The sequence below is a fragment of the Puma concolor genome, chromosome A2 (assembly GCF_028749965.1).
Source record: "Puma concolor isolate L17-30 chromosome A2, mPumCon1.1.hap2, whole genome shotgun sequence".
In the NCBI taxonomy this organism is placed as follows: Eukaryota; Metazoa; Chordata; class Mammalia; order Carnivora; family Felidae; genus Puma; species Puma concolor.
In genome coordinates this window covers 117,139,295-117,155,403 of record NC_141668.1, presented here as the reverse complement: position 1 = coordinate 117,155,403, position 16,109 = coordinate 117,139,295, and the positions used below count along the sequence as shown (strand labels likewise).

The 16,109-nt window shown below is 42.8% G+C and overlaps 1 protein-coding gene across 4 annotated transcripts in view; it reads right to left on the bottom strand.

The window, feature by feature from the left end:
- Positions 1-16,109, bottom strand: part of RAF1 (Raf-1 proto-oncogene, serine/threonine kinase) — an 83,916-nt gene that overhangs the window by 2,399 nt on the left and 65,408 nt on the right. For 2 of the 4 annotated variants that reach the window (XM_025922716.2, XM_025922736.2), the window contains 7 exons: positions 15,740-15,799; positions 13,072-13,099; positions 12,836-12,963; positions 12,339-12,456; positions 3,624-3,708; positions 2,701-2,877; positions 1,442-1,488 (listed from right to left, as the gene is read on the bottom strand). In XM_025922716.2, coding sequence (XP_025778501.1) covers positions 1,442-1,488; positions 2,701-2,877; positions 3,624-3,708; positions 12,339-12,456; positions 12,836-12,963; positions 13,072-13,099; positions 15,740-15,799 — 643 coding nt within the window. The remainder of the gene's footprint in view (positions 1-1,441; positions 1,489-2,700; positions 2,878-3,623; positions 3,709-12,338; positions 12,457-12,835; positions 12,964-13,071; positions 13,100-15,739; positions 15,800-16,109) is intronic. The other 2 variants (XM_025922723.2, XM_025922743.2) reach the window with 1 other exon arrangement.

Here is a 16,109-nt window from a genome sequence, read left to right as displayed (position 1 = left end):
TGGCTCCAGCCAAAAATCAGGCTATTTCCCCCTGCTGCTTCTCCCCATTTACACATCTAGGTGCCAGGTCCCTGGCCTTCTGACCTTCCCATGTAACAAGGGAATCTTTTTTTTTTTTTAATTTTTTTTTTCAATGTATATTTATTTTTGGGACAGAGAGAGACAGCATGAACGGGGGAGGGCAGAGAGAGAGGGAGACACAGAATCGGAAACAGGCTCCAGGCTCTGAGCCATCAGCCCAGAGCCTGACGTGGGGCTCGAACTCACGGACCACGAGATCGTGACCTGGCTGAAGTCGGACGCTTAGCCGACTGCGCCACCCAGGCGCCCCAACAAGGGAATCTTAAACCCGAAGATTTCTCCGAGAACAGGCTGCCATCTGCAGCTTCTTACCAGAAGCCAAGTGTGATGGCTTACATTGGTTTCTGCCTGCTGTGTGCCCTCAAATGACAAACGTGTGAATAACAATTCAGCATTCACTAAGCACTGAATGCTGTCCAAAGAACTCTCTCACTAGAATAGGTACCACTTGGTGACTTCACATCAGGACCAAACTCCCCTCATTTCTGGGTAAAGAGGTCAGGCACAAGGTAACTTGTGATCTGCCAATGCCCAGTAATACATACCACCATCAAATCTGTGGTGTCTGCTTTCATGGCATAACGTATCACTCCCAAAAACCCACCGTTAAAAGGTATCTCATAGGGGCGCTTGGGTGGCTCAGTCAGTCAAACGTCTGACTTCAGCTCAGGTCACAATCTCACGGTTCGTGAGCTCGAGTCCCATGTCAGGCTCTGTGCTGACAGCTCAGAGCCTGGAGCCTGCTTCCGATCCTGGGTCTCCCTCTCTCTCTGCCCCTTCCCCGCTTGTGTTCTCTTTCAGTCTCTCAAAAATGAATGTTAAAAAAAAAAGTATCTCATGCCTCAGACATGTGGCCCAAATAGGCCATGTCCCATAATCCAACTCAACACAACTGTAGTGCCTCTCACTGGCCAAGAAGCAGAGCAAGGCTGTAACGCTACACACTCCTCTCCAAGACACAGGCTGCAGATGTATAAAGGTTACGTTTCCTGCCCCACAGCATGAAAACTCTCCAGTCTTTATTCCCCTTCTATAAAAACATACAAAGTCTCAGAAAGAGGAAGGGCTGGTTCCAACAGTGAGTGACCTAGTGAGCGCTTTGACAATCTTGCAACATCTGGCCTTCAGCTCCCTTCTGACCAGACACACATGGTCCACACGCTAGAGATGAACATGACAGACAAAAGCCCCATTCCTCCAAGCTAGATTTAGTAACAAACAGCATAATAAAACTTGCAAGCATAACTCAAACACCTATCTCCTGTGGAAAACTTTCCAAAATCACTTTTACTGAGATAAGCTTTAAAAAGTTCTCTTCGGTTTTTCTAAATTTAGAAATGAAATAACCATCAAAGGATACTGTTGGATTTCATGTCTCTGTGGATGATATTCTTTGCATGCAAATAGCTGTGAAGGGAAAAAATCTATTAAAACCAGTTATCTAAGAGACATGGGTAGAAAGCAGCTTCACATGACAGCTAGGAAGGAAGCCACCTGGCCGCCTGATGCCCAACGAGGGCTACATGCAGGAACTGGTGGTGTGCGGATGCAGGCCAGGCCACATTGCGTGTTACCCGGAGGTGAGGTCATAGCACAAATGGGACGACTCTTTAAGCATCAGTTCTACTCAAAAAGTAATTCTGACAACCTGAATGTCCATCAACTAATGAATGCATAAATGAAACATGGCCCACCCGTACAAACGCAGTCTTATTCGGCTACAGAAAGAATAAAGTGATACGTGCTACAATGTGGATGAACCCCTCAAAACTGTTAGGCTAAGTCGAGTCAGACACAAAAGACCTCATTTTCTATCTTGACGATTGTTCTAAAATTACACATTCAGTCTACACAACTCTGAATGTACTAAAAAACCAGAGTTGTACACATTTAAAGGGTGAATTTTATAATCTGTGGATTATATCTATAATTTTTTTCTAAAAGGTAATTCTATTTCTTAATTCCGTATGGATTTTAAAAAGCAGAACACAAGATTTTACATGGCACCTGCAAGCGCCGCTTTAGCTTACGCCTCCAGACATGTAGTGCTATGAGTTCTCACTCTCCCACTAAGGGATAAATTAGAGGAAAAGTGTGACACACACACACACACACACACACACCACACGCCACAACCCCCTTTGACAGAGAGATGTGTTCAAGCAGAGATTCAAACAGGTAGTGTTTCATGGAGGCACAAGGGAGGACTTTTCAGCTTTCCCTAAAAGGAAAATAAATTATCCAAAAACATCCGCTCAGACCCTCGTGTGCAACAAGCGCACTGCGCATGGGCCACACCTGAGACCGCACACTTGTAGAGGGCAGTGCACGGCTGTCTGGGCAGAAGGTACTGAGCCCACACTACTGAGCTCTTGGGGGTCTGGGTGAATTCTCAGGGAAGTGGTTTCAACCTGAATCTGAGCCTCTAGGGGAGCAGCCTCAGCTCAGACGAAGAACCCGGAGCTCTCATTCCTTCAGCCCACACCAGAGGCTGACTTTCAGCTGTGCAACATCACAGAAATCACGTAGGAGACTTGGCTTTTTGCTAACCCAGGTTCCGATTCAGGGCAGGTTGATACCTGGACCCCCGACTTTCTAGTCAACAAGCCATCTACTCACTCCATTCCCTGAGCAGTCTGGCGGGCGATGTCAATCAACTGGAACATCTGGAACTTAGTCTCCTGGACATGCAGGTGTTTGTAGAGGCTGCTGCCCTCGCACCACTGGGTCACAATTGCCAGGTTGTCCTTTGTCATGTAGCCCATGAAGAGCAGGATGTTCACGTGCCGTGTTTTGCTGGAGGAGGGAGGAGAAAAAAGTCTCTGAATTCTCTGAATCTTCTGTTGCTGCGGAACAGAGAGATGTACTCTGCTTTCCCACCGACACGGGATCCTGAGTGTCCTCAATGCCACCATGCTTACAATCTGGGTGGTTGGCAAAGCACACACAAGCCTGCTGATAACTGAGTTGGGGTTGTGACAAAGGACCCCTCAGTGCTAGCCTTCAGAGAGAGGACATTCTCATTGTACATGATTCCTCCCACAGGGGGTCACAAGGAACCCTCGTCTGGGGAATCCATCATTATTCACCTTATTCCTATAGGTCTAAACAATGACTCAAAGGTTTTGAAGTCCAAAAGAAAGCAAATTGGCTATAAAGAGTTCTTGGAAATAAACGTGAAAAATAGAACCTATTTCTCACTATCTCAAACCAGAACCCAGACAAGAACCTGGGCTACTGTGTGTGGTGTGCCCAGAGACCTGAAGCAGTAGAGGGGGGCATGCTCATCAAAGAGGGCTCTTCTAAAGGTCTGACAACCCCGTAAGCTGGAAGGAAACCTCCCATGCATTCCCTTTCACTTGTAAGGAAGGAGTTTCCACCGCAAGACTCCGCAGTGAACACTCACTAACCACCAGTCCTGGCCATAGGCCCTCAGAGACAGGTCCGTGCCATGCTGCCCGCTTATCTGCAGTTGACACACCACCACCCACACCCGTCCCCTGCGGCTCCAGAGAGGCCGGAAAGGCTAGCTTTCTACTCACCGTAGGACAGCCACCTCATTCCTGAAGGCCTGGAACTGCTCTGGCGTGGGGTCAACAACTTTTAGAATTTTCACTGCAACATCTCCTGCAAATTATAGTCAGTACGATCAGCTGAATGAGCTTACTTTGTTATTTTTCACATACCCTAGTCCTGAGAAAGAGTGAATCACTTATTCAGATATCATGTGCCTACACAAGTGGAATAGGCAAATTTCCAAATTATTCAAGTACTTGAAAAAAGTTAAGTATATTATACTACTATCCTTTAAATACCACCACACACGCCTTGAATATGGGTTTGGTTTAAACTCTTCCTATCAAGCCTGGCATCCCCAGTGTGACTGGGGAATAGGTGAAAACCTGGGCCTGTGAGGGCCGCACTGGCAGGTGAGCTGGAATGGCCGGCAGATACAGGAGTTTTGGGGCCAGAAGGCTGGTGCCAGCAAACAGGCCATTTGGCAAGCAGTTGATGCCAAACTCAGCAGCCACATTCTAATGAGACCCGAGATGGTCCCTTGTACACAAAGATACATATCAAAATTAAGCTTCTTTGCCTTTAATACCATGAAGAAGCAATCCTAATGATTAATATCGATTGCTTACTACGCCCTTGCGCCACATGTGCCTTCACAGGCATTGTCACCTTTAATCCTCATAGTTGCCCTGTGATGTAAATACTGTTATCCTCATTTTACAGGGAACAGAGAAGCGTAGTCAACTCTCCAACGTCATTTAACCAAAACACAAAAGTGCTGGAGCCAGGATTAGAATGCCAGTCTGACTCCAATGGCTGCCCTTCTAACTTCCATACTGACAACAGACTGTCAATCACTATGAGCCTCTTTACTTAACTTTAGAAACATCCAGAGATTAACTCTACTTTATATGTGCTACTGATTTAGAAGGCACTTTCAGAAATGTTTCTACACTATAACGGTCATTTTAATAAATTACATGAAGCCCTATTAGGACCTCAGATTTTCTTGGCAAATGAATTTATCAAAACATAGCCTTCTGGGTAGCTCTTTCTGCCCACGCTTCCTGTCCCTGTGCTTTAATAAAGTCACCTTAAAAACAAACAAAACCATAGCCTTCTGGTGATCAAATAAAGGAGCTGGTTGATGGCACCTTGGAGGTAACAGAATTCCTCCACTATCAAGCATGCCCCCTTGGCAGCACCCCTGTGCAGCCTCTGTGGGAGCATTCCTCACTTCACTGGAGTACCAACTGGTAAGGACATGGGCTTTAAAAAAATTTTTATCTTTTTTTTTTTTAATTTGAAAGAGGGCACACATGCAAGCAAGCGGGAAGGGGGTGGGGGTGAGGGGGGGCTCAATCCCACAACCCTGGGATCATGACATGAGCCAAAATCAAGACTCAGACACTCAACCAACTGAGCCACCCAGGCGCCCCAAAGAGATGGTTCTTATGGCAGGTCCCAAACTGTTGTCCTGTCGTCATCTCTGGTTTTATCATCCAAAGCTAAAGTCCCCACCTAACAGTAGGGGCTCATCCACTTCACTGGCACATGTATTTCCCGAGGACCCAGGGCTGCCTCTTGGGAGACGCATTCTGCAGTCACAGCTGCCTTCTCTCCAGGAAGATGGAGCTGGTAAACCATGCAGCTCCATTTAAGCTCCTTATGACTGAGGAGGAGGATAAGAGTCTCCTGCAGAACTGCTCATTCTGGAGCAGTCTGAGCCAAGATAAGAATGCTGGGCGTGAGGGACAAAGACAAAATCTGTTTGCAGAGAGGATGGAGAAAGGTTTCCTGAAACAAATGGGATATATGCCAAGGGAAGGATTTTACTAAGTGGGACAGGCTGTTCCAAACTACATAGGTCAGGAACAAAGGTAAGGTAAGGTAAGGGGGAAGAAGGAAACAGGAGCTGTGCTTGGTGAACTCTGATGTGTGACCTGGGCCCCTGCAGTCTACGACAGAGGCCAGGGAGGAAGGAGTCCTGGCCCAAGAGCCCTGTATCTGCAGACAAAATACAGGGACAGCAGTGACAGTGGGGACAGAAAGGAAGGGGTGAAGGCAAGAAACTCCAGGAAGGTGGGCTGATCTGACGTGGCAGTCAACTGAGTGGTGGGGCCAGGAGATGACATTGCTGTTGGCCCAGGCACTGGACAAGGCTTGAGAGGGATAGGCCGGGGTGGGTGGAGGAAGGCTTGGGGAGATGCTGGATGGACACTCAGGACGGTTTGCTCCTTGGAACCTTACTAGTTCACAAGTCTAGTTTTACAAGACCTTCCCTTTTTTATAGCTCTCCAAGGGGCATGTTCCAGTTGTCACTGAACTCACCTTTCGTATCACCCATTTTGGACCTGATCATAATGTAACCTCAGAGCTCGGAAGATTCACCAGCAGCCAAAGCCCGCTGAGAGTGACTCATTCTGACCTTGACTCATTCTGACCTTGCAGTCAGCTGAATGTCCTCCACCTCCAGCCTCTACTTTTTGGCCCAGTGAGCAGACTTCTTATCCCTGTTCAGAGTTCATAGTCTCTTTGTTCCATCACCACAGTCAGTTCAAATCCTCTCCTCTTTCCAAATCCTATTACCCAAATCGGCACTACAATTCCATGTAAGTCATCTACTATACCCGCGCCTTCATGCAAGTCACGGGTTGGAAGACTGAACAGGGCTGAACCAAAGTCAAAACCCTACGATGCCTGAAAGGACCCATCTGCCTTCCAGCTCGTGGTTAGCAGTTAAGATAACAAGAGTATATATGCAATTTCTTACTGAAACCCAGAGACTATATACTACAGCATTCCCTCACTTTCACGCTAATACTCCTAGCGTTGCCATGACAGGGATTCAGTCTGCTAGGAGCAATGGGCAAACATTATAGGAAAATGGATTTCAACTTTTATAAAGAATTGTTTTCTACTAGTAGGACTGCCTCGAACTGGAACAAGTTCTCCAGTAACCAGCTCCCTCACCAGCATTCTGAATTTCAGGCTAAGACTGGCCAAGTCTCCTGAAGGTCTTGCACAATCTGAGACCCTATATTCACCCAAAAATGTTATCTAAAGTCTTTACGGGGCCCTACCACTCCCCATCCCTGGACTGCACTCCTATCAGCCTCCCTGAGTTCCTCAAACAGGTCAGGTGAATGGCCCAATTCACAGCCCCCCTTGCTGCTTCTCCAGGTTATCTGCCCACTCTCAAGCATCATGCAAATGCTACTTCAGCAGAGTCCTTCCCTACTAACCCACCAAAACCTGTGCACAAGGACTGCCACTCCCTACCTGCTTTCCTCCCTTTTTCCTCATTAGCAATTATAACATACTATATACTTTGGTTGGTTATTGTCCCCACCAGAATAGAAACTCCATAAGAGAAAGAATTTTCATCTGTTTTGTTCACTTCTTCACTTGTAGCAGCTAAAAGAATGCTTGGTATTAGATGAATATATTCAGGAAACACCGATAAAGAAATGAATGAATTCTAAGATGCAACTGTCAGCAAGGCATGTTATGAACTGACAAGCTGTCTCAAGCTCTGGAGTGGAAGTAGGGACAGCCTCTGGCACAGAATACTAGCTGCTGAATGACCCACCTGCTCCCAGCACAGGTCAAGAATCCACTGCTGGCAGGGAAGCGGAGACTCAGTACCCAGCCTGAAGCCTCCAGGTGTGCACAATTAGGTCTGGGCCCAAAACAAAGGCTGCTCTCCAACTTGCCCTGACAGTCTCAGGACCAAGTATACCATTCAAGTCCACCTCTCCAGCACTCCATGCAACAGGCATTTAGTAGTACTGCTTATTACTAATCTCTTCTTTTGAACACGTTTCTAAGAGGAGTATAAAAAATTGTATGTACTGGGGCACCCGGGTGACTCTGTGGGTTAAAAGCATCTGACTCCTGATTTCAGCTCAGGTCATGACCTCGCAGTTCATGGGGTTGAGCCCTGTGTTGGGCTCTGCGCTGGCAGCGTGGAGCCTGCTTGGGATTCTTTCTCTCCCTCTCTCTCTGCGCCCCCCTCTCCCCCCCGGCTCAAGCTCTTTCTCTGTCTCTCAAAATAAATAAGTATCACACACAAAATTTTTTTTTAATATATAGTATTAACCTTTCTGGAATTATCCACATACCCTTATAGCTGGCAATCTTAGCACATATAAAGAATGGTATTTATTTCCTTTAGCACGTAATATAAATGATGAAGGTAAACAGCCAAGGAACATTTTATGGAGGGTAGTCCAAAACAACTACACCAAGTAGGTATTTTTTTTTTTTTTTACTTTTTCAAAGTTTACTTATTTATTTGAGATAGAGTGTGAGCTTGAGCCAGGAAGGGTAGAGAGAGGGAGAGAGAAAGAATCCCAAGTAGACCCCACATTGCCAGCACAGAGCCCAACGTGTGGTTCAAACTCACCGTGAGATCATGACCGGAATCAAAATCCTGAGTCAGATGCTTATTTTTCATGACACTAAAACTTCTTACTTTCCCTTAATAGTAAAGTCAGAGAGAGGTAAAGGTAGTACAAATGAGTTAAGACACATTCCTGTTGGTTATCATGTTTTTAATAAGGTGTTGGTATCTCGTTCAGCTACCACTGAAGAAGAAAACTATTATCAGTTGGTAAATCTGGAATGTTTTGACCTTTTTAAATGTCTGTTTCTTGTTTTAACTATTTAGGGTTGTCTAAAACCTAATATATACATCCCTGCTTTCTAGAACACAATGGAATGAACACCACTCTGTTCTTCTGATTCAAAATTATCCTCAGCGTTAGTATGGGATGGGCACCCATACATGGATTCCACCAGGCTGGTAGCCTCACACTAAGCAGCCCAAGCCTGAGAGGGTTTGCTGCCTTCTCGTCATGCCATCAGTGACTATCCCGGCTGCCATCAGTCCTGCTGTCTGCATCCCCTTCAATGGGTTGTTTATGATGTGCAAAGGCTGGCAAATCAGATCCCAAATTTACGCTGTGTGTGTGCACCCAAGGGTGCACTTACTTAACACAAAGTTAAGTGAGCTTTAGTTCATGGATCTGAGGTCTCCATCTTGGCTGCTCTGAGGTCCTCTACTTTCACAGCTGGTAGGCAGAATAAAAACTTTTAAAAATCATCACCACTGTAATTCCTAAGAAACTGATTAAACATTATATAACAGATACCAGGAAAGCAGCAGCAGCAGCTGCAGCCACACCAGCAACAACCACACACACACACACACACACACACACACACACACACACAAAGTATAGCACAAACAATCCAGAAATTATGATTTCCCTGACCCTCTCATTTTATTTCTTCATTCACAGACGATGGCTTTGTTTCCTGGGGGGCTGACACAAAAAGTTCACTGCTCCTTACTCCTATGACTTTTGAAACACTTATCTTAGAAAAAACTAGAGCCTTAAAAGTATTAGACAGGTTATCTGCATTCTAATGGAAGTAACACTGTATCAAATAACATCTCCTTACCATAGTCCAAAAGCTCACAGAATCTAGAGAAAACACAAGCTCATAGGCAGTACTGTGCCGAATGTAAGTAATGCTTTGAAAAATTATGAATCCCCTCCACAAAGTGCTCGACAAGAGGAAACTTAAATTTGAGCACTCCTTAACTACATTTATTGGCTTTCAGCTGATGCTTTAAAATGTATAAAAATGATTTAGTGCTAATGGAAGCATTAAAAGCAATATTCACTGCTCCATCTCCTACAATTACCAGCAGCTATGTGTCAGATACAAGAACTAAGCATTGTATCCCACAAAACTGTTCTTCTTCCATAGGACTATACCACCAAAATAAAAGCTTTTGTGCAGCAAAGGAAACTATCAACAAAACAAAAAGAAAACCTACCGAATGGGAGAAGGTATTCACAAATGCAGTAAGGGGTTAATATCCAAAATATATGAAGAACTCACACAACTCAACACCAAAAGGGCAATCTGATTTAAAAACGGACAGAGGATCAGGGGCGCCTGGGTGGCTCAGTCGGTTAAGCGTCCATCTTCGGCTCAGGTCACGATCTCATGGTTCATGGGTTCGAGTCCCGCGTCGGGCTCTGTGCCTGCTTCAGATTTTCTCTCTCCCTCTCTCTCTCTCTGCCCCTCTCCTGTTCACACTCTCACTTTCTCTCAAAAATAAACATTAAAAATTTTTTTTTTAAATGGACAGAGGATCTGAATAGACTTTTCTCCAAAGAAGTTATATAACAGGCTAACAAGTACATGAAAAGGTGCTCAATATCACTAGTTATCAGGGAGATGCAGATCAAAACCACAAATGGGGTATCACCTCACACCTGTCAGAATGGCTAGTATCAAAAAGACAAATAACAAGTGTTGGCGAGGATGTGGAATCAAAGGAGCCCTCGTGCACAGTTTATAGGAATGTAAATTGTGCAGCCACTATGAAAAACAGTAAAAAGGTTCCTCAAAAATTTAAAAATAGGGGGCGCCTGGGTGGCTCAGTCAGTTAAACGTCCAACTCTTGATTTCAGCTGAGGTCATGATCTCACATTCATGAGTTCAAGCCACACATCAGGCTCTGCACTGAGTGCAGAACCCTGCTTGGGATTCTCTTTCTCCCTCTCTCTGCCCCTCCCCTACCTGCATGCACATTTTCTCTTTCTCTCTCTCAAAATAAGTACATAAACTAAAAATTAAAAATAGAACTACCATAAGATTCAGTAATTATACTGCTAGGTATTTACCCAAAGAAGATAAAAACGCTAACTTGAAAAGATACCTGCACTCCCATGTTTACAGCAGCCATTATTTACAATAGCCAAGGAATGGAAGCCGCTTAAGTGTCTATTAATAGATAAAGATGTGGTATATTTACACAGTGGAACATTACATAGCCATTTAAAAAAAAAAAAAAAAACAACCTCAGATCTGGCCATTTACAACAACATGGATGTAGGACCTACAGGGCATGATGCTAAGTGAAGTCAAGTCAGAGAAAGACAAATACCATATGATCTCTCTTATGTGTGGAATCTAAAAAGTAAAAGTTTACAAAGAACAAAAAAGCAGAAGTAGACTCATACATACAGAGAACTGGTGGTTGCCAGAGGGAGGAGGGTGGGGGCATGGGAAAAATAGGTGAAAGGGATTAAGTACAAACTTCCAGTTGTAAGTAAGTCTCAGATAAAAAGTACAGCATTGGGAATATAGTCAATAATGTCCTAATAATACTGTATGGTGACAGATGGTAACTATATTTAGTGTTGTGAGCATCATATACAGAATTTTCAAATTAGTAAGTTGTACACTTGAAACTAATATACCATTGTATGTCAACTATATTTCAATAATAAAAGACTTCAAATTTTCTTCTTTTCTGAAGGAATCGCCAAGATATTTATGACACCTATTTGGGAAATATTCCGCAACAGCATAAATTTCTCTGGGACCCAGGAGGCATGCCAGTAGTACATTAGATACAATTTTCAAAGGAAAAGGAATCAAATATTCAGTCCTGTGCCAGTTGCCTTAAAGAATGAGAAATTTATTGGGGCGCCTGGGTGGCTCAGTCGGTCAAGCGTCCAACTTTGGCTCAGGTCGTGATCTTAGTCTGTGGGTTTGAGTCCCGCGATGGACTCTGCTGACAGCTTGGAGCCTGAAGCCTGCTTTGGATTCTGTGTCTCCCTTTCTCCCCCCTCCCCAATATGCACTCTGTCTTGCTCTCAAAAATAAATATGCTTAAAAAAAATGAGAAATTTATCAGATGATTATAGTTACAAATGGCAAACCCATATACTAATTAACATAAGGTACTCAAAAGATGGAGGGATCTCAATTTTCAACACCTTGAATTTTAATGCTCCATTCATGTGATGGTCTTAATTTCTCTCAATCTCTGCCCCTTTAATAAAAATAAATATGATACCATCCAAACTGGAAACATAAGTACCTAGTCATTTTAGGGGTTTGTTTTGTTGTTACTGTCTGCTTCATTAAAATTTGAATTTAGAAGGATGCCTTTTTGGGAAGAAGTAGCATTCTCAAGAAAGTATTCCCTATACTTGCGGACATCCTAAAGCCAGAGGCATTAAAACTCTGAGGGAGAAATGTTAAGTATGTTGCCAAAATACACAAGCTGTGGCTACAGATATTAAAACAGTACATTTCTTCCAAGTGACAAAGAGTCTCCATTATAATAAGAACACTACACTAACACTCCACATAGATTTAAGAATGAAGTCTGTGCATTCTCTCTTTGATGGGGATTCCCAAAAACCAACCCAAGGCAGAGCGCAAAGAACCTGTTTCAGGAGGCTCCTGGCTTTCCTGGGCTCGGCTGCTTGACCATGGGCATGTTATCTGCCCTCTTGGGACCTCACAGTTTTCTGTGGGCAAATCTCTAACATTCTTTCCAGCTTTACATTTCTAGAATCCATGCTCCCCTCAGAGCAGCAGGCTCTTAACCCATTTAAGAATTTCAAAGCATGTCCCCTGTGTAGTATGTGTTTAATCAGTTCCTGACATTTGACTATCATGCTCAACTCTTATTCACCAATTTCTAATTATCCTGGAAACCATATCATACCAATTATAGCATCACTGAATAGAAAAAGAATGCTATGAAATGTCACTGAGATATTAAGTTCAATCTTCAGATGTAATCAAGTTCCCTGGACTGCCACTGTAATCCAATGAATTTTATCTCCTTCTTGGCCCTCTCTGGACTGAAACTTGACTTCAACCTAGGCCTTGCAACAAAGGGAGGGTCCCAAACTTACCATGCCACTTGCCCTTATACACCGTTCCAAATGAGCCTGATCCAATCCGAGTGGAAAGCATCACTTCGCTGGCTTCTATTTCCCAGTAATAGCTTGAATCTCTCTGTCCACGAGGCCTCTGAAACCAGCAGTGATCATTAACACACTCCATAGAATGGTAAAGCTCTGTCTGATGAGGGTGTCAAAGAAAAGATCAACCCAACCGACCCATTCCCCTATCTTTTAAAGATAGACATTAACTGTAATTCCAATTTCGATATTTTGAGAAAAATACCATTTTAGTTGTGCCCTCCCTTACAAGTCAACAAATTTTCCAACGCAAGCATACCAAAAATGGCACTGACATTTATAACATCCTTAATTAAATGTTTTATTACAGTTCCCCTCTCCCCACCAAATTAAAAGTATTCTCATTTTAAAAATATTCTCACTTCTGACTAGGTTTTTCTTAGTAAACCCTAACATACGATGCAGGAGGTACTGTAAGCCATACTCACGATTTTGTTTTTCTCCTGGGTCCCGGATCCTGGTGCCCTCTCTCTGTGTGCTGGCACAGGGGTTTTGGGCTGTGACCAGCCCGTTGGGCTCAGATTGTTAGGGCTGCTGGACAAGGCTGAAGGTGAGGCTTAATAGACAAGACAAACAGAATCCACACATGGATAAGCCAACAGAAGATACACAGCATAAAGAGAAAAAGCCCATTATTATTTGCTACATAACTTTGGACAAGTACCTGATTCACTGTGGCTTCGAATTGCATCCTGAAACAGAAAAGGAAAGCTGGTCAATTTCTGCCCCACAAAAGATGCTCTCAGGGGGAAGTAAAAGGGGGGAGGAGAATTTGCAGAAACAAAGTAGATTATAAAACCTCTAAAATACAAAAGGTCTAATTACATACTCTAACTTGCCTGTGATTAAATTTACCAATGTCAATGGCCAATTATCTCCAAGATTATCATCAATTAGAACTGGTATTAGCTTTTCATATACCACATTCTTTTGGAATGGAAATCACTTTTTCTCAGAAGAAAGCAACACACATATATAGCAAAGTGATTCTCATTAAGGAATACTAGCAAAGTTACTATCAACTGAGATCTTTCCAGTAACTGAGCATCTTGCTCCACTGAGGCTCAAAACAACAACAACAACAACAACAACAACAACAACAACAACAAAAACAAAAACAAAACTTGGGGATTAGGTAGCAAGCTCACTCATACTCCTCTAGGAGTTGGGGGCACACTGACCAGAGTTGGGTTTGGTAAGGGTAAGCACCACAACTACAGAACTTAATCCAAGCCTAAAATCATGAAACGCTGAAAGGACCATAAAAAGAGACTTGGCCAGGATCACATAGCCAGTAGGTGGCAGAAATAGAACCAGAAACCATCACCCATGAATCTTAGCCCTGAGCTCATTCACCACAAAATGCTCCTGAAACCTTATAGGTAAGCTCTGAAATTAGTTACATTCTACTCAGGTGAGAAGTCAAAAAGCTACCTTTAGAACTTATTAGAAACTGGGTAGAACAGTTTAAACCACAAGGGCTTCCATAAGACCTAAATATTCATTTTATAAACTCTCACTTTGAGTATGTAATTATTACATAAAACCACTAGGCCTCCATATCCTCAAAAAGGAGATTTTTCTGGGAAACCTACTATTTTATGTAACCACAATAAAGACAAGATACCTTTTTCACACAACTATTAATGGAATGTTTCCACTCCATAGCATTTTTACAAGACAAGAAGTATCCTAGGGGTGCCTGGGTGGCTCAGTCGGTTGAGCACTGATGTTGACCCTGGTCATGATCTCATAGCTCACGGGTTCGAGCCCTGCGTCAGGCTCTGTGCTGACAGCTCAGAGCCTGGAGCCCGCTTCAGATTCTGTGTCTCTCTCTCTCTGCCCCTGCCCCTCTCACACACGCTCTCTCTCAAAATAAATAAATATTAAAATAAACATTTAAAAAATGTTAAAAAGATAAAAAGTATCCTAAACCAAGCTGTCCCTCCCCCTACCTTTGGCCGCCCCACCCAAGCAATAAAGCCTGGTTCTGGGGTCCCCAAACCTGGCCAATCTTCAGAATCACCTGGAGAGGTGTTTGAGAATACAGATGTCTCCTCCCCACCCAACTAGGACTGATTAAGCATTTCTGGGAGGGAAGGTTGGAAGTCCAGGAATCTCTGTTTTTAAGTAGACTGGATAACTGCCAGTTGGCAAAACACCGGCCAAAAATAACGAGAATTTCAACAGAATATTCAGCGGCTATAGCTTTATTATCCAACTGACCTCTTTGTTTTTAGTCAAACCATGGCACAATGTATTTTTGCTGACCAAAATTATATACCCATGCACTAGGATTTTTTTCCTTAATGTCAGCAATTTTCTTCCTGTATCCATTATATACCTCATATTATACTGTGTGCTAATTTCTATAGTTGGATTTATCCTAGAAGGAACCTTTCAAATATCTTGGAATCTAAATATTAAAGAGAACTACAAGTGGTTTAAACAAAGAATGTGTACTTTAAAAAAGCTGAATCATGCAATAAAAAGGAATCAAAACTTGCTCTGCCTCTAAAGTATGAAGAGAATTAACATAGTGCCAGTTATTTTATAATAAAAATTCAAGAATCTTCACTTTTAATGTCCCAAGTATTACAGTATTTACGGAGAAACAAATCATGTAACAGAAGTCACTAGGATATTATTTATTATCAGGGCTAACCATGATAAAAGAGAAAACAAAATTCATAGCTAGCATGCACATGACCTCCTCACAATAATCTTGTGATATTCAAAATGCCCCCCAAATGGCCAGTTCAGACTCCACATTCAGAAACCAACATTTTTGAGTCCCTGCCACCTCTGATGGGAGGACAAGCATATGGAAAGTGATTCAAGGTCTGAGTGAGATAAAGTTGTACCTCAAGTGGCAGGTGTCCCTAAGGTTTTCCAAGGAACAATTCATAATGCAGAGAGAACACAGCTGTCTCTGATGAACTTTTAACAAAAGATTTTCAGGGCATATCAACCAAACCGACACATCTGGTTTCTAAACGAGGTATAAATACAACAGTGATGCTCTGAGCACCAACTAAATAAATCTAGCATTAGCTTTGGTCAAAAAAAATTTTTTTTTAACTTTATTACTTTTGGCCTCAAAATCTCGCTTGAGAAACTTATTTCACCTGTCAGCAATCCCACATACAGTATTTTTTTTTTTTTTTAACTCCTCTATACTCTATTGTCAAAAAATAAAGCAGGAAATCAAGTCTGGCAAGAAATACAAAATTTAACTTAGTGATTCTTTCATTTCTGATAGGCTACTGTCTGACAGTCTTAGCAATCCTGTTAATTTACAAGAAAGCAAAGGCATGAAGAAGAATACCTACTCTTCCCCTCAAACAAAATCGTCTGGACCACGCCCTGGGAGAAGCATTCAGGCTGTTATTCTAGTCCAAAGCAATGAGAAATAAAGAAGAATAAAGAACAAAGGAAGTATTTTAAGTGTATTCAGTTGTTATTAAAGACGAATTAGAAAGCAAAGCAAATAAATAGAACATACCAAAAAGCCAAGAAAAGAAAAAGCAGTTTGAAAACACTAGGCTTTGGGTACTTTTACATCTCCCTAAATAACCTGCTTGGTAAATCCAATGACTCCACCCTTTTATTTCTAAATAAAATCACTTAAAAGTCTCTCAGAGAGTTTGTAGTTCTCCATCACTATTATTCTCTTTTCCACACAAAAATGAAACTACTCTT